Genomic DNA, 26,760 nt, shown 5'->3' with positions numbered 1-26,760 from the left:
AAACGTCTTAAAGGAGCAGTTCTCATTGTTTCCTGTCCCTGTCTAGCCGCACTGTCGTTTTTAGAAAGACAAAATCCACAGTCCTCGTTCAGTGTATAAACATGTTCTTAAGCTCGTCTGAAGCTAATATGAAGCAGTTGGGGTTAAATTGAGAGCAAGTTAAGAGTCTCTACTTGTAGGAAGTTATTTCGTTGTGTTATCATCCCGCTGCTGCAGCTCAGCAAGGAAACACAAGGAGGGAACTTCACACTGAAAAGTCAGTAACTTGGGAGGATGCTCCCTCGAGCTGTGTAAATCAAGACGGCTGAAGCCTCAGATTAGCTTGAGAGTTCATCTCTCACAAAAACACAAGCACTGCGGATTTTGTCCCCCGTCCCCTAACAGGGTCGTCGCGATAGGAAAGGGGACCAGTGGTTATTGTCTCAAAGTCATTTATCAAGCTTACACACCTGATCATTCTATGGTGGCGGCTTTTCTCTGTTTGATATCATCGTAACCTGACCTGCCGTTGAGTTTTGGACTGTTGACTGGATAAAACACGACACTTAAAGACGTCACCTTGGGCTTGTGGAAATATGACAGACATCGCTCATATTTTATGGCTAACTGTGCAGTTTGGAGTGGAAATCGGGCTCCGAACACCGACGACCACACACGGCTTTTTAAACCTGATGTAAAAAGTACAGATGTATACATTAATTTGCCAGTTAATTAGGAACAACCAGCTTAAACTAATGTAGTCTGATCCAGCAGTCCAGTAACAAATCCTCCATCACGAAGGTTCTGACGTTCAGTTTTTTATTGAAACTGTGTTAAAGAGGAGCTGATTCAACCGTGTGATCATTCTGGAGGCTGCGGTTTGTGCTGCTGTTGTAGTGTATTACCCTCATTGGTATAAATGGGGTGGACAAAATAGTAGAAACACCTGTCAGTGTATAGCCACACAAACCGACTCTGAAACTGAACATCATAACCTTCATTAGGGAGGATTTTATCACAGGATAAATGTATTTTTACTTCCTGAGACCTTTCTTTGATGTTTTCCTTTTCTTGTAATTTGACCTTTAGAGACGATTAACGAAAGGAAAAATCCCCGTTTACTGAAACTGCCCGCCACAGACAGACGTACTGTACCTACGACGACGAGGGTTTCCGGTAGACGTAGCAGCTTCATTATAAGAGGTCACCAGTTAAAAAGGTCGGGAGAACTAAATCCAGAACTGATCAGTTAAAGATGTGTCAGCAGCTCCTCAGGGTAGAGTGAAAACCCCCAACAAGAACTCAACAGAACCGACTCTCCTATCAGGCTCCAGATTCAAATTCTGTAGGTTTTTTTTTTTTTTAATATTTACGTGCAAAAGATGTTAATTTTCTGTTTGGTTGACCCGTTCCTCCACAGTGTCTGTCTGACACGTTTGAGCTTAACTCCGATTTTCCTGACAACTCCTGAGAATGTCTTAATTCACAAATGATTTCTACGATGTATTTATGTGTTGTTGCCTTGTTGTCTGTGGATCTGTAATCCAACTGTGTGAACTAGAAATGTAATTGCAATTCAATTAAACCTCAAACAAAACTTTAAACTCTGCTAGGTTTCGTCTCTCATAGCAACAACTAATCTCATTCAATTCAAAGTCTGCTGTTGAAGTACTTGTACTTTGAGCGTAAGGCGACGCACACCGACTGAAGAAAAGCAATAATTTAATCACCTCCTCTGCCCAGATCCAGACCAGGACTAGGTCTGAATGACGTGTCCGGTGTGTGTCAATGTGCTACATTAAACTACTCAACAGTACAATAACTAAATAACGAAACAGACATTCTGGTACATTTGCTTCCTTGCTGAGAGTTAGATGAGAAGATTGAGGCCGTTTCTGTGCCTGAAACACGGAGCAAAAGCCAGGAGCTGCTTAGCTTAGCTTAGCTTAGCGTAAAGACTGACAGCAGGCAGGAAGCAGCGGAACTGGCTGATTAACACGTTACATCTCCTTTCTTTAACCTGTGCACAAACAGACATGTAAAAACAACCGTTTCTGGTCTTAGGGGGAAGTTATGTGATGAAACTATTCCGCGTTCAACAAGTCTGCGTCTTGTCAAGCCGGGGTCAATTCAGTGACCAGAACTAAGTCTTGTCGGACACCAGTCGGCACCGGAGGTGACTGGAACTATTTCTTTCTACTTTTCATTTTAAATTTCATGTTAATTACTCAGCTTCAGAGGTGACCCAGACCCTAAGATCGACATCCGCGTTTTGATCTCACGCTCAGAAAAGAAAGCAAATAAGCGAATTTCCCAAAATGTTGAACTGTTGCTCTGATGTTTTTTCCCCATCGTCCAGCCGTCAGATCCCATTGAACTACGCTAAGAAAATCAAAGCCACTAATGATCGCTCTGTCAAAGTTGTTGTTGTGGTGTTTTAAAGGAATCTGAAGAGAGACTGACTCGAAAACTCAGAGCCTCACTACCCACCACCAGAGCACAAGTTATCTCAGCTTTAAGTCGCCCGTAGCTTGTGGCGTGTTACAAAAACTGCCGGAGACTGAACTGAAAAGTTGTTTGTTTGTTTTTTCCCAGTGGTTTTATTATTAATGAACTGGTTTCGTCTGTAAAAGGACAGAGGTGGGATGGGGAGAAAAGACAATGTTTCCACTGTCATCAGTCCAAAACTTTCCATCGGTTTATGTCTTCAGTCCAGTCTCGTGTCCCTGTGTGAAAACTGTCTGTACTTACATATGAAAATCCAGAAAACTTTCTCCTGAAAGACGTTTCTGTCCATTCTCTGCTTTTCTAAAAGACACGGGTAAAAACAGGGACGTAATAAGATCGACGTCGGGAGGTGGGAATGTTATGAGTCGTTTTGGGATGTTGGGGTTTCGTCACGCGGTCACGCTGCCGTCCTCACTCCTGAATCCAGCTGTGATGAGGACAGTTCAGTTTGCAGAGGGATGGAAGGACAGCTGCTGGGTGGGGTGAGCCTGAACCTGAACAGCTGCAAGACACAACACACACACAAAAACGTACTGTTAAAATCATCTCTCGACTTTTGGAATTAAGGCTGTTATTAACAAAACCCAATGGAAGAAAATCTTTATTAACACGAGGTAACTTGAGATGTCGTCACAGTTTAAAAGTAATAGTTCAACATTTACATTTATTTTCTTTCTCGTTAGATGAGTCCGACACATACGTAACCCGCGGTAAAACCACAACATATTGTTTTTATGCTTTTGGTTTTTGAAGGAATTAAATAAATGAGATATCACATGTTAATCAGGGAGCTTTAGAGCTGCTGGTAGGTGAGTTTTGTCTCCCCTGGACAGAGCCAGGCTAGCAGTTTCCCTCTGTTTCCAGTCTTTATGCTAAGCTAAGCTAACCAGCTGCTGGCTGTAGCTTCATCTCAACTGTTAAGACATTAGAGTATCACTTTAAGATGCTGCTGATGAACTGAAGCGCTGAAACTGAAATGGTAATTTTTTTTAGCCATAAAACGCAGAGGAGCTGGAGACTTAAAAGTAAAAACAGAAAAATAAATAAACTTTTTTGTCTGAAGAATGTTAAGAGGAGATCGACAAAAAGATGTTGTGTATTTACATCTTTTGGGCTTCCTCACGAGGCTGATCGTACCAAATGTAACCCCCTTATGTCCACTGGACGGACACATTGGATAAACCAATGCGGCTCATCTGGATGTGGGAGCTTTGAGGTTGGTGTTTTCTCTTTCCCCCAATGGGGGCTTTTGTACAATGATGGCAGACTTGTCCAGTGAGTGTCAGGGATAGTCAACCTTTTGTCACCTCTGAACTTTGTGATCTCAAATGTCAACCTGGCCGATCGCACACCTCAGCTAAATATATAATTGTACGTCAGCTGCCAATAAATACAGGCATTTCTGAACGTGTACAAGTCAATTTCACAAGTAAAGTGCGGTGCCGCGGTCACGACGCCAGTAAACATTGGCCCCAACAGCCCATTAACAGCCCACAGGACAAGGTTTGTGTCCAGGGTGTGTTTTACCCTGGGGTGGCCCGATGTAGAAGTGCTGCGGTGCTCCCTGTTGGGGCGGCGGGCCGTGCTGGGGGTTGGAGCCGCCGCCCTGCTGAGGGGCGGTGTAGTGCAGCACGACCGGCGGGGGCCCGTGGCCGGCAGAGTGGTGAGGTCCTGCGACGTGAGCCTGCGGGGGGCAAACGAGACACAGTGAGGTGAGGCGCTGCAAACACAAACTGGGGCCGGACACTCTCCAGAACTGAGGGGGTTCCGGTCTACACAACAGATATCGGATGTCTGCATCATGCCCAAACGGTACGTGTCACGTGGTCGCGCGAGGCAGCAAGTATGGTTTGATCTTCGGCCAGCTAAATCTGAGCAAACGTGTTACATGTGAAAACTACACGGATCCTGAGCCCGCGGGGCACATTTCACGGGAAATGAAGTAGATCCTCTGTTTACTGTGCTGTACCACAGCTCCGCTCTTCACTGCGAGCATTCTGCTCCTTACACCAGTGAAAATTCAGAGTGTGAACGTGAAAAACTATCCGCTTATTAATCATCATTCTCCCTGATGGTTAACAGACGAAGCCGTTCATGCCGACCTGTGCGAGCTGGCCGATTGACGGGAAGCCGTGAGGCAGCGGCTGATGGGTGGGGAGGCTGTATCCCTGCATGGCGTAGGAGGCCTGCGGGGAGCTGTGGCCCGGCGGCAGGTTAGGAGGAGCGGGAGCCGAGAGACCTCCGGCGTGGAACAGGGACTGAGGCTGATGACCGCCCTGACTCGACTGAGAAGGAAAACAGAGTGAGGCAGAGTTCAGGTAAACACACCGAGATAAACACCCAACATTCACAGCAAGAGACTGTACATCAGACGGGACCTGATGCCTGTTAGTCCTCAGAGGAAACCTGGTTTTCTTAACGCTGCAGTTCATTCCTTTTGACCATGAACTTAAAATTCCTTTTCATTGTTTTGTTTTTATCTTTCCGTATCTCAATGGCCAAAAATATTTAACGGAGCTCTAACAACAAGAAGCGTTTTGAGTAATCGCTTTTATTTCAAGCTTTTCAAACCACTTTATGTTCTGATCCCAGTATTGTATAGCGAATTAAAACTATTATGTTTAAGAGCACTTGTTTTTTAGCCCATTTACTACAACTTGCTTGTACTTTACCATTTTACAAAATACACAAAGGCTTTTCATACAGATGACTTCATTTTTCGTAGGCGTTTCAGGACAATGTGAAAATAAAACTCGCAGACACTTTGAATTTGCCTAAAATCACAATTTACAGAATGTTTGTCGGTTCAACAATCATCAGCTGGTAACTCTGTTAAAAGCACAGATGTTTTTGAAACGTTCTCCTGTGCTGAAGCATTCCTGTGTCAACGACCACCATTTTAAACACAATCTGGCGTTTTGAACCGTGACAGTAACTAAATCCTGACTGTTTTACTGTGAGTCAGCAGCAGCACCCACCTGAGAGTGTCCTGGACTGGGTGCTGTGTGCTGGGGTGGGGGTTGATTCCCGGTGGGGGTGCTTGAGGGCTGCGGAGGATGGATGGAGCCCGAGTGGTGAGAGAACGACTGAGGAGCTGAGAGAAAGAGATAATGAGAAGAGAGCAGTAATTTAATAACTGCACATTTGTCAAAAGTACTCGGGGAGTATTTTTCCCTGTGGTTCACTGTGCTCGCATTTTTTCATTTGAACAAAACAGATGGTTTTTGGGTTAAAGATCCTCTGATTTCTACCCAAGACTTTACATTACAGCGCTCTGCAAAAGTCTCACGCAGTTTAGACGTTTAGATTCTTATCCACAACCCAACACCATCATGGAGGCTCTGATCTGTCCCAGATTCATCGAGTCCAAACACACAACCAGAGTCATAGAGATCTGTCCTCAGAGACCAGAAGAACAAGGAGTCCCGTAACAGACCGTCAGGACCCCACGGAGCCCCGATCTCAGCATCGTGGAGTCAGTCTGGGACCACATGAAGAGACAGGAGACACTGAGACAGACTGAATCCACAGAAGAACTGAGGCAGGTTCTCCAGGATGCTGGAACAACCCACCTGCCCCGAACCTGGAAAACTGTGTCCAGGTGGACCGAGGAGAACCGGTGCTGGTTTAGAGGCAAAGGGGGGGTCACAGCAAATACTGATATGATTTAGGTTTTTTCTCTTTACTGAACTTTACATGAAGTTAAATGATAAATAAAAACCATTTATGGTTTAAATTGGACATAAAAGATCACCTGCTGAGAAACCTGAACCTTGCTGTGCATTCGTACCAAACAACATAGTCTCTGCTGTTTTTGTTGACCTGTCAAAGGCGTTTGACACGGTTGATCATTCCTTGCCTATAAATCACACCGGCATCCATAGGATCTGGCCACTGACGGACCCTGCTGGACAGACCACGGTGTATGAGAGCAGGTTACGCTCAATCGAAAGTCTTAGTTATAACACAAGGTGTTCAGTCTATTCAAATGCAGCTGACACCACTCTGAGGCCATTCTTCACTTTCTAACTGCCTCCCCCGGAATCCGATAATCCACCATCCATCCATCCGTCCGTCCATCCAGTCTGTAGTAACAGATAGTGGGTATCTTCCCAGCTCCACATAGACCATATTATTACAGTTTGTCACTTAAATTAATGGACATCTGCTGAATTACAAATTGTAGTACAAAGGGATCTGCATATGTATGTACATTTATAATGAAATCAATCTGCATAGTTGTATTTTCACTTTATCGAATGTCAAGTATAGAAGAGAAAAAATGTGCAGTCAAGTTCCTCCGTAGTAGGAAAGAAATAAAACATCACGGATAAATTTGGGTTTTGGCCACAGCAACATTTTGTATCACATCCTCTCTTTTCAGGGCCCTGAATTCACAAATAATGACTTATTAGTTGTTACTGATCACCGATGCTGATGACAACAAACTATATTCAAATGATAATCATTAAATTAACGCTTTGTTTGGTAAAAAGAAGTCCTGCTGTAACTTTCATTAAAATAAAAAATATAATTCCCTTCAGTCTGGATATGATCATCCCTGCTTACCATACATGGCTTGTTGTGGTCCTGGTGGGCCCTCAGCCTGGCCGGGGTACTGGGGGCCAGGACCCATCGGCTGATGAGGGGACCCGGATGTCAGCATCCTTGCACCCCCCTGCAGCATCGAGTAAACTGTCTGGAAATTACAAGAGAGACAAAATAGAGATTTTACCAACAACTCGGAACGAAAAACACAAAACGAAAAAGGAGTTATTTTAGTTGAATTCGTTTTAATGTAACAGACACAAAAGAATAGTCTGACTCTGTAGTTCACAAATGTACTCTCCTGTTTTACTCTGGTTTCCTGATGCATCACAACTCATATTTAATTTAGAACGAATAGGAATCACACTTGCACAATCAAGGATCTGTGCATAAAGTGTGTATTTATTAGTTTTACCGAACTTAGCGCCTCTTACGCGTCACAGTCCGATCTGTTTGGATATTTTCAAGTTAGGAACTTTGTCAAAACGTGTACCTCTAATTTTCCATTGAGTTCACTCCCCCCTGGTATTGCCAATCTCCTCCATGTTTTAGACCTGCCAAAGGCCACATTCATACCCGTAAGACCTGATCCCAACAGATAACACCTCATTCAGATTAGCTTACACTGGGGGAAGGAATCTGGAGGAAGGAGGAAGACCTTCTCAGTCTCAGATGATGCCTTATCAGCAGTCCATTTGAACAAGACCATTTTTTGTTATTATTCCAGGTGAGAAGTAATTCTTTAAAGAGAATCAGGTTTTATATTTCAGGGATGAGTTTTTATAATATGTTTGATTATTTAATAATCAGACACTTTGCACAGAAAACCTGGTTCATTTGCAGTGGTTTGCTGCCTCAGTACCTGTCCGTGATAGTGTGGGGGCATGGTCTGGATCACCTGACCGTACTGCAGGTAGGACAGGGGGTAAGGCGAAGCCACCAGCGGGGGTCCAGCTGCGGAGGCTGCAGCTGAGATCATGGGGGAGGCTGGGGAGGTGTGGTGATCTGGGCGGGGTCCCACCACTGGGCCTGAAACAGCAGAAGTGGTCAATGTTTTACCAGGAATATACGGAGCATGTCGATGGGACATGCTGAGACTTAGTAATGTCGAAAGATATTTTGATAGTGCAACAGGAAAAAAGTCAATAGTAAGGGATGGTGTCACTCTTTCGTCTTAACTCTGTTTTGCAACTACAATACCCATAATGCTTTAGGGGATGTAAACAAGGAGTATAATGCTGACAGTAGAAGCATCAGAAACACGCAAAATTAGCTATTAGCATTTCCTACCTGCAGTGCAGCCATGGACGCACAGACAAGTGTCGCTGACTTACTTTGATACTGAAGAAAACTTAAAAACATGATGATTCTCAGGCAAGTTCTGCAGCTATGAGGAGTGTCTTATGTCTGTGATTTCTAAGTGGATTTACGGACGTTTATTCACAATGACTCTCATCCACGCCTTTGTTATATCCCCCCCTTGATTATTGTCATGCCCTTCTCCTTGCTGTGCCCACCCTGGGCTTAAACAGACTACAGTAGGATTCGGCTGCAAGAGTTCTCTGCCGCCCGCGGTCCTGGGAGCACATCACCCCCCTGCTCTTCAGCAACTGCACTGGCTCCCAGTTAAATACCCTTTTCATTTCAAATCTACCTCTCCAATCTTCTCCATCCCTACACACCTATTCGATCTGTACGTTCCTCTGATGCCTATCTACTCTGCACTCCACCCTCCAGGCTCCGCACCGTGGGCGACAGGGCCTTCAGTGTAGCTGGCCCTACCATCTGGAAGACACTCCCTCAGGGTCTGCGCCAGTGCACATCTGTTGCTTCTTTTAAGTTGCAACTAAAATCTAACCTGCTTAGAGTGGCCTTTCCTGGTGCTTCGTGAAGTGTACACTATGAATTTTATTCTTTAACTATACATATTTCATTGTTGCTGCTGTTGTTGTTTTTATCTTGTTTTATATATTGAATGTCTTATTGGATTTTTAAAGTGTCCCTGAACGGCACTTCTAAAATAAAACGTATTATTATTATTATTAACGTCACCAGAAGAGGCCCGTTTGCGAGCCTGGCTGCCAGCGCTGCAGTTTGGGAGCGCTGACTTTGTCTTTCTGTTTACTCGGCGGGACGGTAACGTTGTCTTTTCAAGAGGTGGGAAAGGTTTGTTGTGTTTCCCGTCCTCGCCGGCACAGGCGGTTTTCATATCCTACAACGGATATCACTCTGCTGTTTATCCAGCTTTAGAAAACGGAACCATTTCCAAATCACTGATGTGGTGTGACCTCTCTGTGTTTCCTCTTCCTGCATGAACATCTGACTCTCCTCACAGTCGCTCATTTTTACATTTCAAATATTGTGGGGTTTTTTTTCCCCCCTTGTTTGGACCCAACACCCTGTTGCTGTAGCCTAATGGTGATTGTGCAGATGAGGGTTGAACCAAATGCGGAGCAGAAACATAAATTGCTCATCAGGTTATCATTGTTATCGTGGGAATTTTCTTGTGACAACTATCGAGATCGTTTTCTCGCCCGGCCCTACATGCGTGTGCCCTGTGTACCTTTGGCTCTGGGGTATTTGCCCTGGTTAACAGTCGACATCGTGTACTGATACATCTGAGCAGCCTGAGGAGAAGACAAGGAGACGATAAGATTAAAGCAAATCACATTTTCTCTGCGAGGAATCTCTGCTGCCATTTTACCAATGAGACAACATGACGTTCTCCGTGACACCAGAATAATGGAACCAAAGCGAGGGATTCAAACCTGGATGGAGTGTCCTTGGATGGGGATGGGGGAGACGTAGGACAGGTAGTGTCCAGGCGGGCTGCTGTAGATGGCCCCCCCTCCTTGCTGTCCTGGAGGAGGCAGCATCACGGAGGGGCTGGGAGGGGTGGGTCGAGGAGGAGTGGGGGTCGGTGCAGGCTTCTGTCGCAACACAGAGAAAGAAATCGAATCCGAAACTGACTCAAACTGTAATCTACAAGTTTCTCGTAGAGGAACAGCGTAATATTAATTATATAATCAAAACATAGAGACCAGGTCTGTCGTATCCATCGTGTTACTGGCGAAGGGGCAAAAGCCTTCACTGACGGACATCGTATATTGATTAAAATCAAAATTCTACCTATATACTGGGATAACGATAAATGACACTTAGTGAAAAAAGGCGTATGTTCATTTTAGTCACAGTTTCAACGAACTAACCGCTGCTGAGTTTCCTTTTACGGGAAGAAATTCTTTCGCGTTTGGATTCAGCGTTGAGTTTTTCACTTGCCTGCAAAAAAAAAAAAAAAAAAAAAAAACAAAACAACATTCAGCCACAAAATACATCATGAAAAAGCCCAAACAGATATAAAATATATACATAAAGTTTATGTTTTCATGACGTGAGTCCACGGTCAAAATCCAAACATTCAGACGTCGACGTCTTTTTCACAGCTGTTCGTGTCTCTTCTTCGCTCAAGACCCGGAAACTCTGAACCTTCTTCCTCACAGTGCCTACGTGAGCATTTACGATTATATAAAACACAGTTTCTTATTTCTATTTGGGATAAACATATTTTGCCCCATGTTTTGAAACTACAATTCCCATCATGCTTTCAGGACTTTAAGCTGGAGGTATAATGCTGCTGTGGGCCACTTTTCCACTACCTGAACTCAATGGTCTATAACCTGGAGTTTCCCAAAACCTTAACTTTTAAGAACCTCTGAGGTTTTAATGTTAAGTTCTGCCTTGTGTTTGCACTGTGTTTTACAAACTGGAATATTTAGGATATAGGTGACTGAAAAGCCAAGACCGTGTCAGACGTACGCCCCCTTTTTCCAAACTGTTCTTTATGTCTCAATGAGTGTCCTGTTGATTTGATTTTAAGTGGATTCATGGGTGTTTATGGGAGACCACAGCCGTATGTATATCGTATTAAAACTCTGTTCCAACTCGGAAAATGAAGGGAGGCTTCTTTTTTTTGGAGTTACGTACACGTATGTACAAACTTAGTGGCTGTGTTGTAATAGTAGTTACTTACGCTGCGGCTACTGACACAGCCTCTGTTCGCTCACTGCTTTCTGTACAGGGCTCCTCACCGCTGCCGGGGGTCGGGGTCGGTTGGGGCGTCCCAGGCTGGGCCCCCTCTGGCCCTGAGGACTGGGGGCCAGGTGGTGCAGGAGGGGTCGGAGCGGCAGGTGCGGCGTTGGGGGGAGCCGCCTCTGTGGTCTGCTGCAGATCTTGAGCAGAGGGGGCGAGGGAGGTGGCAGGTTTAGGGGGGCTGGGGGAGGATGAGGAGGAGGAAGCGGAGTCGGGAGGAAGGGCAGAGCTGTGCTGAGGTGGATCTGCAGATGCCGGGCTCGCTGAAGGAGAGGAGGTAGGCTGCAGCTGACGGACGGAGAAGAAGGCCGGGGAAAAACATCAGCAGCTGAACCCTCACAATTTCATTTTTTTATTCTCTATTTTCATCAATTTTATTGTCAGTAACTTGTTGTGACTCACAATTCAGCATGAAGAGAAAAAAATAAACATGCTTATACACAAAAATGTGTGTGTGTGTCTAATTTAATCCAAGGCCTCCGTGATTTTACGTAATGAGCAAAGTTACGTTGCTTTAAAAACAGGAACGAGTCAACTCATATTTTAATTTAAGCTCCTCAAATGACTCTATGCTTTTAGTATCTGTGGGGTTTTCCTTAATGTATCCAATCAATTTTGAGAAAATAATATTTTTACAACAGCACTTTCGATCTGCCGCTCGTTTATCAAACCTTCTTAGAAACAAGTCCAGATTCAAGTCTGAGGAGAAATGAACAAAAACACCTGCTCATCCGGGCACGTACAGAGTCAGCAGAAACTCCCAAAAATTAAAGGGGGCGCCACTCCTAAATTTAGGAAGGTTTTGGTCTAAGAGTAATTCACGAAGCATTTTAGCACTAAAACTAACTCCTGTAGGTGTAGTGAGTAAACATGATCTCATCTATAGCAACTGTGTCGACTTGTTTTAGGAGTTTTCTCAGTTCCTCAGTAAAGGTCGCTCTCAGCAGCTTTGAGAGTGGAGGAACACAGGAAACTCACAAAATTATAAGTCAACCAACCTCTCACTTACCATTACGTTTCTGGACATAATGAACTCACTCAACAGTTTTAACTTTAAAGGTTTTAGTCCACACCCGAGCCCGTTGTCTTGTTAGAAGATGAGGCTGCACCCTCTGACAGGCCCCTCACCCCCGCATCGCCCCCTGACCCTCAGCATCACAGCAGTCTTACCCTGAACTCTTTCCCAAACTTGCGGAGCTCCTCCAGCTGAGATCTCTGCTGAACCGATGGAGCTGGGGCAGAGAAAGAGAGGTAGAGGCATTCAAGGACTAACATCACTACTGATGATTACGTCTCATAGCTACCTAAAGCCAGTATTGGACAAGGGGTGGTCGGTGACAAGTGGAAGGACACATGTCTTTTACCTTTGCTGCTCTTGCCTTCCTGCGGACTGGACAGATTCTCAGCTCGCTCTTTAGCCGCTGAACTTAGGATTTCGTTCACTGTGGAAGACAGAGAAAAGGCTTCATTTATTGACACATTTGATAAATCTAACGTGCAGTTTGGATACTGCTCATTTGCTCCCTATGGTGTAAAGAACTTGTAAACCCATTTCTATATAATTGTGTTTAAATTGAGTCCAGACCTGAAAACTTAAAATGACTCAGTAATGTCTCACCGTCGACAGGGAAGAGCGGGGTGGGGCCGGAGGGTTTGGTGGTGGCGGTGGTTTTGGTTGCCATGGGGACAGTGGAGGGGGAAGAGTCCAGGCAGGTGGGGCCCACCAGGGGGAGGTCCTGGGGAGGGGCGTCTGGTTTTGGAGCACGAGAAACTGCCGGATGGACAGATGGATAAACAGGGAGAGAGGCAGAGATGGAGGGGAGTTAAAGAGGACAGAGTGAGAGGAGGAACTGATCTGTCTCCATGACGAAACAAACTGGTCCTTAAACAGTGCGGGCAGAGTCAAAAACATCAACCTCAAGCTCCTGGAGCCGGCAGAGCGAGCAGGTTAACACCAACGATGCACCAGTTGACAGCTATAAACTATTTCATGAAACTTAACTCAGTCAGTCAAAGCCTTTCTGTTCACTGCAGCCATGCAGCATCCCTTCCTTCATCATGCAGTTAAACAAACAAAGATGTAAACGAACAAAATTTTCTGAATCACAGGTCGAAGCCATCCTTTCCCTTGAACCGGTGACACTTGGAATTTCAAAAGTTCAATCAGATCGATTCATTGTGCAAAGCAAACGAGGCCAAATCTGTTCACGACGGGTAGCAAGTGAAATGACCTCACATCTGGTCTATAGTGATTACACCCCAACTAAGAAACCATCACGTGTCATAGGTGCTTTCACGGCAGTCTCGTCCGTGTGTGTTTACCTGCAGGGGAGGACTGGGAGTTTGGGGTCCGCAGGTGTCTGTTGCTCTGAAGTCTCTGGGATTTTGGGGAAGTTCTCAACGCAACTGAAGAAGAGAGAGAAGCGGTCAGGATGGACACGCAAAGACACACCACACAGACACAGACACACACACACAGACACACATACACAAGTTCTACACCAAAGTGGTGCCAGGCCTGAAATGTGACATAGCATCAACAGCAAACAGAGGTGGCAGGAGATTAAAGCAAAATGATTTTGCCTGACTAGACTCACTCTCAAGCAGTAGTCAGACATGTTATATTGCCAGATGTCACATTAGTCCAAGCTGTCCCCGTTTTTATTTTTTCATTTTCTCCTTCTGTCTTGCAGCGTCCATTCTCTCATTATTTTGCTACTACAGAGACCTCGTTCCTCCGTAGCAGCTACTGAACTCGACTCTTGCTTTAACTGGAACATCCTGTTGAAAAATACAGCTGAGGGAGGGATTTCTGTGGCTCCATCAATGCCACAGTAGTCGATCGGAATATTATGTCTTTTCATCTTAAAAGGGGACCTTCCCTTTGAAGGGTCATTGATTTCAAACTTGAATTACCGTCTCAAGACATTTTAATCTTGTGGACAGAATGTTTAACCCTAAATGCATAGTCTGGGTCTTTCACAACCTGACACTGTATGAATCTCTAATTTTATTCATAAAATTCATTTTATTTAATGCAATTAAGCACCCAACTCCCTGGTATTCCTCAAACTCTTTGTTTTCGAGAACGTTCTGGTGTCAAAATGTCGAAAGTGATAAAAAGCACTGTTGTCTAATCTTTTTCTCTGAAAAGTCTTTGAGGTTGCCAGCGACAGTCAGACCCAAAGTTGCTTCTCATTGCCGCGCCGCTTTTGTCCACACCGTGCGGGTAAATTTCGCTTGGCGAACGTTGGCGTGTAAAGGCTGTACTTGATTGACATCTGTCTGACCCTACACCTAACAGGGGTACTGTGAGATTGCGTAGTTCCTGCACTTCCAGCACTGCTCCACCAATCTTCAACCTGAGCAGAGGTCTAATCAGCCACAATAGGTGAAAACCCCTGTGTGGGGCTACATGGCCTTTAACAAAACAACCAGGAGCAGAAAACAAAACAACGAGGCTTCGTAGGAAAATCAAATAGAATCTATTCAGGAAACTTATCAAGAAATCAGTACTACGTCTACTTTTCTCTTTACCTGCCCTAAATAAAGGCACTATCCATTACTTGAGAATTTACTGCAGTTCAAACCTCCTCCATACCTCCGTTAACAGGCGAGCGGGTCGTGTCCGCCAGCGCCTGTGGATGCGAGAGGGAGTGTGGGAGAACGAGACCGGTGCAGGGCGGGCTGCTGGCCGCGGGCGGGCTGCTCTGCGATTGGTGAGGAGAGTAGGCGGTTCTCACGGACAGTGGGCTGCTCCTATCAGACGTCGGTTTGGGTGAGGAGGAGCTGGGCGGCGGGTGCCTGGAGGAGGTCGGTGCTGCGGTTCGACTGGAGGCTGCGGCCCTCGCGCCGCCGGCAGACAGGCCGATCTCTCGAGCCCGAGGAATGTATTTACCTTCCCTGGGAAACGGGATGGCGGGAAAGAGGCGGCATTCATCAGAGCAGGCAGGTGTTCCAGAGTGAACCCAGGAGGGAAAGTGCTCCTATTTTGGCTAATTATACTTAAATGATTAAATTTAATTAATACTGATAATTATTATTCTTAAATTATTTGGGCACCACGTGTTTGGAGGGCCACATCTTATATTAAAGCTGAGATTCAGCACTTTAATGCAGTCTCCATTAGTTTATTTTGAAATTGAATGCGATGAGGCTCAGAACCTGAAGAAAATGTCCGAACTGCCCAAATACACCCGGTCTTGACTGTATCTGCTGGTGGAGCCGAAAGCTGCTCTTACCTGCCGGTGGAGGAGAATCCAGGGCTGGCCCTGTCCTCCCTCTCTCGGACCACAGAGCTGTATTTGTCCTCCTCGCTCCTGCCCTCTTCGTTCTCTAAAGAAACCCGCCGGCGGGACTGCAGGCTGCCCTCGATCTCGCTGGCCAACCGAGCCGCTCGCGCTTCACGCTGCCGGTAAAGCTCCGAGTTCCCCCTCTCCAAAGGCACGCTGGGGAGACCAGACAGGGAGAGGAGTATCAGGAAGGTCATGTTGGAAGTAAAGCCTGTGTTCAACTGATATGAAATGAATAACTTAATGTCTAGAAAAAAACAATTTGGAGTGTTGGGTCGAAATGATGCATCAGATTGTTCACCTTTCATCTAATCTTGATTTTAGCCGGCACGTCCTTCTAATACCTTTGTTTATTTTATTTATCTGAATTTTTGGACACCTTAAAGTCACAGTCAAAAAACAGTTAACGCTTCTTTATCTTCTGTAATGTGACATATTTCTGAGTGACATGGACTGTGTGGCCAGGGTACAGTAGTAAGCAGGAGCTGTAGAGGACAGCTGGCCTCCGTCCACAGCTCCATCAACTCATGTTGTGAGATCAGGACGAGGATGAGAACGAGAAGGAGGAAGAAATTAATAAATTAGACCTCGACCATTTCCTCTGGAAATGTAAACACAGTTTCTGCAGACTGAGGTTGCACCACAGACCTCTGACTCACCCTGATGAGTGGGGTTATCTTACTCACGTGTACATGGCGAGGCTGGAGTCATAGGTGGACTTGATGCCGTATGCCTCCTCGTTAAACTTGAACATCTCGTTGGCATCCCAGCCGTTTGACTGACAAGAAAAAAAAAAGAAAACCACAAAAAGGAGGCTACTGGGGAACCAACATTTTCTCTAACAATCACGTATCATGTGGATGGACAGGAGAAGTCCCTGGGCCGAGATCGATGTTTATATATTGTATTTTTAAATAATTATGACAAGCTAACAAGATAAAAGTCATGCGCTTAGTGTGAGAAAATGAACTCGTCAGTAGCCTCTGGTGGAGAAACTGCATAATGAGAAACTGTGTCTGAAGTACCTCAAACATATCTTTGACATTTCTGCCCTCACATTTAATTATTTATTGGCAGACGTGCGCCAGTAAAGATTAATCTGCAACGAGCTAATATCAGGTGACATATCAGCACAGTCTAGCACTGAAAACAACACAACCAGATTTCCTTCGGCTCTGTGACATGGGCTCCGCAAGACCTCAGAAGGTGCCGTGCGGTTTCTGGCCCCACGGTTGGTAGGGACTCACCACCGCCGACCGGGAGCAACCCACAAGCCGTGTTGCCTCGGAGATGCTCCGACACAGTCGCCTGGTCGTAACGACTTGGCCCTTGTCAAAGCTGCTCAGGTCTTCACACCTGTACATTTCTCCAGCATCCAACACGTTGACTACGAGAACTAACTGTTCACTTACTGTCTGATATATCCCAGACCTCGACACGTGCAGCTGTCACAAAATAATCAACATAATTCGCTCCATCTGTCAGTGGTCATGATATTTTGGCTCATTGGTGTAAGTATGTGCGTGTGCGTGTGTCTGTGTGTGTGTGTGTGTGTGTGTGTGCGCTTGTTTCCTCACTGTGTCTGACTCCAGCTCAAAGTTTTCGCCGTTTCCATCCCCGTCCCACCTCTGCAGCACCTTCTCCCTGTGCTCCCCGTTCACCCGCGACGAGCTGATGGCCGTGTCGGTGAACGCGTCTGTACACGCACAAACACACGAACACGCACAGACACACAACAGACGTCAGTCAGCTGTTAAATAAAAGTGGAATTACCGCCTCACGGTTGTGCGTCTCCGCCAACCAGTCAAGTTGCAGTTTACACATTCACGTCTGTCCAGACTCGTGTATATATGAAAGAATTTAATAAAAGGTATTAAGTGTATTTTCACATAATTACCCTACGAATTCTTGAGTTATGGCCAAAAACTTGACTTGTGAGGTCACAGTGACCTTTGACCACCAAAATCTAATCAGTTCATCCTTGAATCCAAGCGGATGTTTGTGCCAAATTTGAAGAAATTCCCTCGCTTTACTTTTGGCTAAGCTCAACATAGAAAACTCTCTTATCCAGTGAAAACCGGCCGTTGATATTGCTGAGAAGTTCTGTGATGTTCAGTTTTCATGGGTTCCTTCTCCCCACTGTGAGTTTCAGCTCTTTCCATAGATGTTCAGTTGGATTAAGATCAGGACTCACAGCAGGCCACTTCAAAACAGCCCAGTGTTTTCTTCTCATCCGGTCTTGGTGCTTTCAGACGTCTGTTTTGGATCAATATCCTGCTGGAGGAGCCGTGACCTGCAGCTGAGACAGAGCTCTCTGGCACTGGGCAGTACGTCTCACCGCAGAATGCCTCGATAATCTTCTGATTTTACTGTTCCCTGCACAGATTCAAGGCTCCACGTGCCAGATGCAACAAAGCGACCCCATAACACAACTGAACCTCCTCCAACTTTCACAGTGGGGATGCTGTTCTTTTCTTTGAAGGTTTCATTTTTCTTCTCTAATGTGACCAAACAGCTTTAATTTTGTTTCATCTGTCCACAGAACATTCTCCCAGAAGCATTGTGGTGTGTCAACAGGAATTTTTTTTTTTTTTTAACCAAACTCCAGTCTGCTTTTTAAGATTTTTTTACAAAAGTGGGGTCTTCCTGGGTCTTCTTCCATGGAGCCCACTTTCATTCAGAGAGCGACGTATGGTGCGGCCGGACACTGTTGTACTTGCGCCTGTTTGTCTCTGTTTTGAAGTTTTCCTCGGTTCTTTTTCCACCGTTCGAACTCTCCTTCTGTTCTGTCTGAGGTCAGTTTTCCTCTTAATAAAATCAGCAGCAGTGGAAACATCAGGCTGCTTGAAGAAGGTCTTGTAGCCTTTACCTTGACCATGCTTGGAAATTACTTTCCTCCTCATCTCCCCAGACAACTCTCTCCTTGTCTTTATCTTGTCCATGTTCGGTGCGGAGCCCTGGGATATACTGCTGACCTGTCCAGGGTGTACCCTGCCTCTCGCCCAATGTCAGCTGGGACTGTCTCCATCCTCCCCACGACTCTCGATGATAAGTTGGTACAGCTAATGGACGGATGGATGGATGTTCTCCATTTAAACAGGCTGAATGACTGATTATAGGATTGAAGCCTCCTGTGATACTTATTGAAGACAATGGTCTGCTTGAAATACCACAACAATCCACTTCTTTATCACCGCTTCTAAGGGGTACCAATAATAAGGTATGCTGTGCTATGCTAAGGTATGAGGTAAGAGCTTGTAATGTCAGCACTTTTCAGGTGTTACAGAGCATTGTTTCAATGAGGTGTAAGGATACCAACACTTCTGGCCACGTCTGTAACTCCCCCTGAAACCAAAAGCGCCGGTATTTAAATTTCTGTTTGTGTCCTTATTAGACAAATTAGATAGGACATTATAATCAGTGAGCTTTAGAGGCGTTGGTAGATGGATTTCTGATCTTTGCTCACAACCAGGCTAGCTGTTTCCCCCTGCTTCCACTTTTTATGCTAAGCTAGGCTAACCGTGCCCTGACTCCAGCTCTGCACTGAACACGCGGGTATGGGACTGAGATCCATCCGAACATCTCACTCTGCGACAGAAACCGAGTAAGAGCTACTTCCCCAAAATGTTGGACAATTCTTTAACAATCATGAAAAATAATAATTCAGTTAAAAATATTGACATTCTTCCCCCGCAGTAGCTTTCTATTCCACACCACAGAGACCGACAACCCCTCTGTGAGTCTGGTTACCTCTGATGGCAAAGTTTAGATCAACATCCCGGCAGGTCATGGTGACCAGGTCAGTCGGGCTGAAGATCATGGTGTCAGTGATATCCTCAATTTTGGGCGCAGGGGACTGGCTTCCTCCTCCTCCTCCTCCTCCTCCTCCTCCTCCTCCTCCTCCTCCTCCCTCCTCACCTCCACCACCTCCATCTCCATCACTCCGTTTATGAACAGCGTCCACAGCCAGCTCGCACTGGTAGACAGAAGAGTACACACAGGTAAACACAGACAGCTTACGTGTTGCTGCAGCCCTGACCATACCGTATGGTACCGCAGAGTGAAGCACTAACAGTTCCGGTACGAGAATGTGCAGCGGAAAGAGGCTTTTTACCTGTGCGCTCAGAGTCTTGAAGATTCCCTCATACACGGTGCCATTTTTCACTCTCACATCACAAGTGGAACCCTGTGATCAGTAGTGAGGAAAGCTTCAGTCTTTCTGTACATACCGCTTACGCCAAGACCAACTTTAAAATCAAGCTTAACCGGGACTTGAGACCGACAAAAGAGAGGACTACTCACCACGACCGCTGTGAGGAAATGAAGCATCCGAGCGTTGTTGTAAACACCTTCAAATAGCTGCAAATACAGATGATAAGTCAGCGTCATCTACACGGACAACAAAGGTTTATTGCTACAGCATGATTTGGACAAAAATGCTGAATTAGAAATCAGAGGTCAGGATGTGTGGCAGGACGTCATCTTGTTTGATGGAACAATGACGCATTTTTTTTGGCCATATTTTTCAAGCCGATAGTGACACTGATATTTGAAAGTTACAAAATTCAACAACAATATAACGACCAAAAGGTCTTTTTTGTTCTCATCGCATAAAGTAAATGAGTTAGGTGACCAACTGAAAATTCAGTAGTAACTTTTTTTTTTTTTTGGTAAAGAAAAATGCCAAAACTTTGCTGACTCGGCCTCTCCAATGAAAATATTTCTCTCCTTTTTTTTTGTGTTTCGTGATAGAAAACTGAATATCTTGAGTTTTGAACTGTTGTCCAGAGAAAACAAGAAGTTTTTTTTTACTATTTCGTGATTAATCAATAATGGAAATAATTGTTAGTTGCAGCCCTAATTGTGACCAAGATACTGTATCTGCAACAAGCTAATATTGGTCAATGAAGTCTGAAATCCAGTTTTTTGGTGGCGCTGTAATTTAAGCACAAGTTTCCGTTGCAGATTTTTAAAACAAATGGATTCCGTCTAATTCTCAACTGATCTTAAGTGAAAATTCAGGCCTTTTTTTCTTCTTCACTCCACCTACTACACCTCGACACGCTGCCCAACATTCCTCCTCCCAACACGCTTTGTATTTACCTCATAATAAAGTGTAATTTTATTACTGTGACTCCTGCTTGCTCTGTATGTACTGTACTGTATTTACTGCATGTCTGTCCGTCCTGGAAAAGGGATCCATCCCCTGCTGGTCTTCCTGAGGTTTCTTCTATTTTTTCCCACTATAGTTTTTTTCCTTGTTTTTTTGTTTTTGTTGTTGTGGTTGTTTCAGTGGAGGTTTTTTTCCCCCTTACCTGAATCAATGACCTAAAGATAAACAGAGTCTTAAGCAAATTCTCTGGTTTTGGGGTATAAAGATTGAATTGACTTGACTACTCTCTTACTACATAAGGTTGTGTATTATGAGTCCTTCACAGTGTGGGGACATAACAAGGTTTATTTACTGGAGTACGGTTTTGAGGTACTTTCCATTTATGCTATTTAAGACCAACATTTCAGAGGGACAAACTTTACCTTTTGCTCCATTACGTTCGAAAGCTTTAGTTACTTTGAAAATGAACAACCTTCATACAGGACAAAACATTTTCCGAGCTTATGAAATAAACGGCATCGTTACAGTTTAAAAACAACCCGAGCTTTTTCAGCACGATGATTATTTTCACTTTTGACGTTCCGAGCACAATTTGCTGATAACACTTAAGTTCTCATACGACTGGACTTTGAATGCAGGACTTCCACTTGTAATGGAGTATTTTCACACTGACGAATTACTACTTTAACTGAAAAAAAAGCATCTCCATTCTTCTGCCACCACTGATCACCGCCTTTAAATCTGGCAGTGATGGCTGTTTCCAGTCCCGTTCGTGGGGCCAGCCTTTTGTTTACATTGGGACTGCGCCTTTCGGGACACTTCGGCAGACTGGGTGCTTGTTGGCAGCGCCGAGAACAGCTGAAGAGCAGGATGTTTACACAAAGATCTGCGGCTCATTATTGTCCCCTGGCCACAAAAGTCAGTCTTATCACCGAATGAGCCTGGCAAACATGAACACACCTAGCTGGAATAAATGATTCATCGGCTGCTCGTAACAATCAAAGCTTCGCGTTTTGACAAATGCACCGGGCAGGCTCTACTTACTAGGCTGCTTACAGGAGATGACTGAGCCTGCGACGGTGGTTTCATTGTGTTCCTCGTCCTGCAAGTGGCGAAAAAAACAAAACAAAACAATACATTTCAGCTAACAGCTAAAGATATCAACTCCTCCTTAGGAAAGAACAATAAAAACAAGCCCCACAGGCAACACTGCAGCCTTTCTAGCTAACAAGCCAGCAACTTACAGACTGACATGGTGTGATTTTCTAAAAGTTAGATTAACTGCCATAACCTTAGCTGTTTCTCTTGAACATAAAGTCAGAAGATCCAAATGCTGCCGTTGCTGTAGTGCAGAATAAAATCAGCTAGCTAGGTAAGCTAAAGCAGCTAGCTCGGCGCTGACGTCGAGTTTTAGCAAGAGACACAGACGAACCGCTAGAAATGACGCTGTCATCACATTAGAAACTGACAGGGGAGCAAGTCTTAGTTATAAATTATACTTTTTAGTCATGTGCATCCCTGTTAATCCGGTCTCGTCGTTCGAGTGAAAAAGTCACACGCTTTGACAGGCCAAACACGATACGCCGCTGAAAAACAACAACAAAACACGGCGCCGGGAGCGTTCGATTTGTCAAAAACCCGGCAACCGCTGTGCATGTGATACGGCTCGACTCTGGCGGGTGGACTGGCTCCGGGCATCCGAATCCGGCGAACGGTATTTCCCCGCGTGTCTCTAGGAGTTTTTGGAGTGGCTGAAGTCACCCTTTCCCGTAATGTAGTCGGGCAGTAGCCGCATTGTCGACGGTCAGTCGATGCGCTGCTGTCGAGAGCGAAACACCAGCCGCGCTTAACCGAGCAGCTCTAGCAAACGCACCAGTAGTAAACCGCGCCTACTGATCTCATGCAGGAACTGATTGGACGAGCTTTGAGTCAATCGCTCCTGCCCCGTTCTCTCATTGGCTTTAGCTTTCTGTCAATCATAAATATGACAACCCCTGTCCTCACAGGCCGTCCTAATAAAGGACATGCAAGAGACTCTTTTCTTTTGCATTTGGAAACAAAATTCCGAATTAAAAAATTAATCGCAACAACTAAATGCTGGACTAGGGTCAGTTTTTCCTCCACGCCAAGTCTTTAGAGACTTTTTAAAAGGCCACTGTTCATTTATTTGAAAAAAAGGAAAAACTTACCAGCAATAAGTGAAGCATAAGACTACAAAGCTTATTCGTAACCTTTCAAAATCTCAACTCAGTGTCCACTGCTCAGCTCTTTGTAGTGTTTTAACCATGCCCCGTCCGTCTACTCACAGAAGAAGACCGTGAGATGCGGCTGAAAGCTCTGCATTGGTCTTACATTTAACAAGGAATGCGCAGTCTGTTGCTTGCTGTTCTCGTTTGTCTGCCTGACATCGAACTCCCCGCTACATCTTTTTGTGAACATTCTGCAAGGTGAAACCTTTTCCTCCTGACATGCATCGTACCTACTGAATTCTACTTACTCAAGGGACTCTAATATTTACACCCGCTGTGATTAAATGTCAAGGCACCTCAACGTCCTTGACCTTGAAAAAACAAACATTTTTTTCTGAGGTTTCCTACTGCATTCCACCGTCTGGATCGTTTTTCCTCCACGAAGCGGGTTCGCTGCTCCAAGCGAACTCCGTCCGCTGAGGAAAACCATGAGTTAAGGGTTAGGTTGGTTTTTTTTTCCTTGTGTTTTGATTTTCACTCTTACTTGTACTGTGAGTGCTACAGCCTAAACCAACTGTCCACACCGAAACAAAATAGTCCATAACTCCTGCTCCACTGGCAGCCTCTACCTTAAACCCTTAAACGTGGATTTATGTTGTTTGAAGGAAAAAGAGGATAAAGAGAAACAAAATCCTCTGTGTTTTCATGGACGGCGTTTTCTTGCCGGGCTACGGTCACGGAATAGTAACACAAAGAGTGAACTCTGTCCTAATAAACAGGTTCGGAGGTGTGTCGGTTGATTTGCCTAATTCAGACTGCAGAGGCCTCGCGTTGGCCTCAGCTGAGCGAGGACTGTGCATTCTGTCGTCGTGGTAGGAAGGGATGACCAGGAGGAAGGATCGCCGCCATCGAGGACGCACATTCCCGCCAACGGTTTCGCACTGCGCCAGTGATCTACGGGTGGCGGCCATGTGCCAATAGGGGCAGGGGAGGAGGAGGTTGCACGCAAGTAAATGCGCATATAAACTATGCAGATTTTTAAATTTTCAAAAACATCATGGAAAAGACAATAGCCCATCAAAAAGAACAAATTAAGGCCATTTGAAATCATATGGGGAGAAGTATTCCAAGCACTGAGGACATAAAAATCGTGGCTTTTATTAATCTGGTCCGAGGTTCTTGGTTTTTTTTTTTTTTTAATGCCAACTAGGGGACAACAACTGAGTGGTCAGAGTCTAAAGGATCGTACCGTGGTTTAAGTTTCAGTTGGTGCAGGATAAAAGATGGGGGTATATTATGATTATATACGATGTATGATGTGTGTTTATTTCTTACGTGTCATTTAATTTGATCAGAGATGAAGATACAGAGGGTAAGCCTGTTTGCTTGATTTGTGGAGTAAAAGTGTGCTGTTATGTTTTCTTTTCTTTTCTCTTGACCTCTTGTTTTGTTGTTAAGATTGCCGGAGTGTGTTTTGTGTTGTTGACGTGGGAATACTGTATATTGTGCTTAATGAAAAATATAAAAATGTTGTTAAAAAATTAAAAACCACTGACTCTGAAAATTGTTTTTGAGCGTGCATTCAACATGTTTGATAAACCTGTGGGACAGACAGAATGTGTTCAGGTGAGAAACACTGAACGTAAACGTAAAGTGACTGGGGCCAGGACCACGAAGCCAGTTCAACTTAGTCTGGCTTCACTGAGCCGGACATCGGCCATCCTGGATAATCTGTGTCACGAAGCTGGGAATCATCTGGCTCAGCTAACTCTGGATTTTCTGATCCTGGAACGAGTGTGTTCATGTGAAACACGCGGAGTTGTTTACGACAGCAGAAATTTATATCCAGCGAAGGAGGGGGTGTAAAGAATATGATCACATAACTAGAATAAACCAAGAAGCTGCAGAAACACTAGGAGTAATTTACAAATATCAGTGTAGGGCTGAGGCTATAAATGAGAGCTGGAATTGTTGTGTCTTCAGTGTAGAGTGAGTACTTTTCTTTTGCCTTCTTTTGTCAAACTATTCTGAGCATGTGATGCTCATGAAAAAAATATGAGTATCAGGCTGATCCTGGTGATAAAGAGGAGAGAAGAGGGGAAAAGCAGCCCATGTCTGATGAGGTCAATCTGACTGAAATGTTGCATTTATTGTTATATTATTATCATTACTATTCTATTGATTATGAAAATATCTACTGCTCCTTATTTTTGTCACTTTACTCTAAACTCTTTTGTCCCTGCCAGGATCCTGTAGGAATGAAGGCTCAGTTTTTCCAGTGATCTGATCGGTCAGCGGTCGGGCTGCCGACAGGCTTTGTTCTGTTCCTCTGAAGTTCACCTGCTCCGGAGCAGGTCAGGTTACCATGGTGATCTACCCCGGTTAAAAGTGAGCCAGCTCCGGGATACCGGGAAAACCCGAGTTAAGCCCAAAGAGCTGGGTAAAACCCACTAATGTGGCTTCGTGGTACCGTCACACTCTGACCCCAGCATGTGTACCTAATAAAGTGACCACCGAGTGTAGGTGCCTTACAAATGAATGACATTTAAAAAAAGAAAAGAAAAAGACCACACACCAACCGCTATGTTTCACTATATTTATATTATATCATTATCATTAAATTCAATGTAGTACCTGAAACTAACCACACAGGGTGGACAGACGACACTGCCCACCCTCAACACACGGTCCCAGCAAAGAGAGAAAAGAGACAGAGAAAGGCACAAAGAGTTCTGAAACTGAGAAAAGGACACAGAACATGATGATGTGGGGGGCGGGGGATGCATAGAGACAAATACACGAGCAAAGAAAAGTCCAGTAGAAATGACCGGGTAGGTTCTGTGGTGCGAAAGAAAACAGGCAAGCTCTAAACTGAATGATGAGTGAAGACAGAGCGACACCGATGCAGGCAGAGGCTGATGACGAGACGACAGACACAGAAAGGCACAAGTAGAAAAAGTAGGTATTTTCATTGACATTTTCTGCTAATTGTTTTTTTTTTTTTTTTTTTTTTTTAAACCCTTGATGAATGGAGGATGAGGTTGAGGAGGAGAAGACAGCATGAAAAGAGAGTGAGGGATACTGTGGCCTAGAGAATGAGGCATTATAGCAAATCTTATTTTTTTTTCCTTCTTTTTATCCCAAAAATAAAAAAGGCACAAAGACATGTCAACTGAATTACATGATGGAGTCGGAACAAGTGTTACATGGAGTAAAGCATACAAAATAAAAAGGTGTCTTAAAAACAAATAAAATTAATACTATTATTCTGACCATCATTATTATTTCCATCAATATTATTGTTATTGGTATCATCAATAATTTCTCTCTGAAAGAAAACACATCTCTCCCAGTTCAGCTTCTTTTCGTCGTGTGTGTCAAAGAGAAAAAAGAGAGACATATACTGAGTGACTGAGGTAAATGTTTCCTGCCTGCTCTAGTTCATGTGCCACTCAGACCCAATACATTACACACACTGCTGTGTTTAGACAACGTCGCACCAAACTCCATTTAAAAACCTGTCAATTTAATGAAGCCTTGCGCGGTGGCCAACGTGTTCGCTGACGAACTTCACAACACAATTGGGAAGTTTTCCTTCAATCAGCTTTCACGCAGTTCCCAAATTATCCCTTTTTAAAAGTAATTTCAACAAGTCTGCCTAAAGTCTTGTTCCTCTAAAATACACTATGTGATGGAGAGAATGACTGCAACTTGTGATTATTTTTGTATTCAGATTCATTTTTTGATTGATCGATAAATTGTTGAGTCAATAAAATGCCAGAAGAGCGTGAAAAATCCAGATCAAAATTTCCAGGAGCTGTAGGCAAAGTCTTCAAATTGCTTTTTTTAAATGAACAAAAGTTTAAATACTTAATTTACAACCACGTAAAACAAAGAAAAGCATCAAATCCTCACATTTGAAAAGCTGGAACCAACAAATGTTTGGCATTTTTGCCTGATAAACAACTTTAACAATTTACTGATTAACAAAAGGGTTGGAAACTAATTTTCCTTTGACTGACTAATCAATTAATCGACTAAT

At 44.4% G+C, this 26,760-nt stretch overlaps 1 protein-coding gene across 4 annotated transcripts; it reads right to left on the bottom strand.

The window, feature by feature from the left end:
- Positions 1-1,796: 1,796 nt before the first annotated feature.
- Positions 1,797-22,975, bottom strand: atxn2l (ataxin 2-like). 4 transcript variants are annotated; one of them, XM_040157545.1, is made up of 23 exons: positions 22,882-22,975; positions 21,574-21,631; positions 19,719-19,775; positions 19,531-19,602; positions 19,167-19,392; positions 16,994-17,112; positions 16,103-16,194; positions 15,366-15,572; positions 14,726-15,027; positions 13,447-13,530; positions 12,743-12,895; positions 12,489-12,566; positions 12,295-12,356; positions 11,066-11,412; positions 10,245-10,314; positions 9,804-9,965; positions 9,599-9,662; positions 7,898-8,064; positions 7,057-7,186; positions 5,466-5,581; positions 4,590-4,772; positions 4,015-4,171; positions 1,797-2,989 (listed from the first exon to the last, which is right to left on the bottom strand). In XM_040157545.1, coding segments are annotated over exons 1-23 (2,967 nt in total). In that variant the 5' UTR covers positions 22,884-22,975; the 3' UTR covers positions 1,797-2,930. The 4 variants fall into 4 exon arrangements, with proteins under 4 accessions (XP_040013479.1, XP_040013488.1, XP_040013497.1 ...); XM_040157554.1 differs by lacking the exon at positions 22,882-22,975 and adding an exon at positions 22,048-22,383 and having other exon boundaries at positions 1,798-2,989; XM_040157563.1 differs by lacking the exon at positions 22,882-22,975 and adding an exon at positions 21,962-22,056 and having other exon boundaries at positions 1,798-2,989.
- Between the last annotated feature and the right edge of the window lie 3,785 nt (positions 22,976-26,760).

The sequence above is a fragment of the Xiphias gladius genome, chromosome 3 (assembly GCF_016859285.1).
Source record: "Xiphias gladius isolate SHS-SW01 ecotype Sanya breed wild chromosome 3, ASM1685928v1, whole genome shotgun sequence".
In the NCBI taxonomy this organism is placed as follows: Eukaryota; Metazoa; Chordata; class Actinopteri; order Istiophoriformes; family Xiphiidae; genus Xiphias; species Xiphias gladius.
This window is presented reverse-complemented; position numbering and strand designations above follow the sequence as displayed.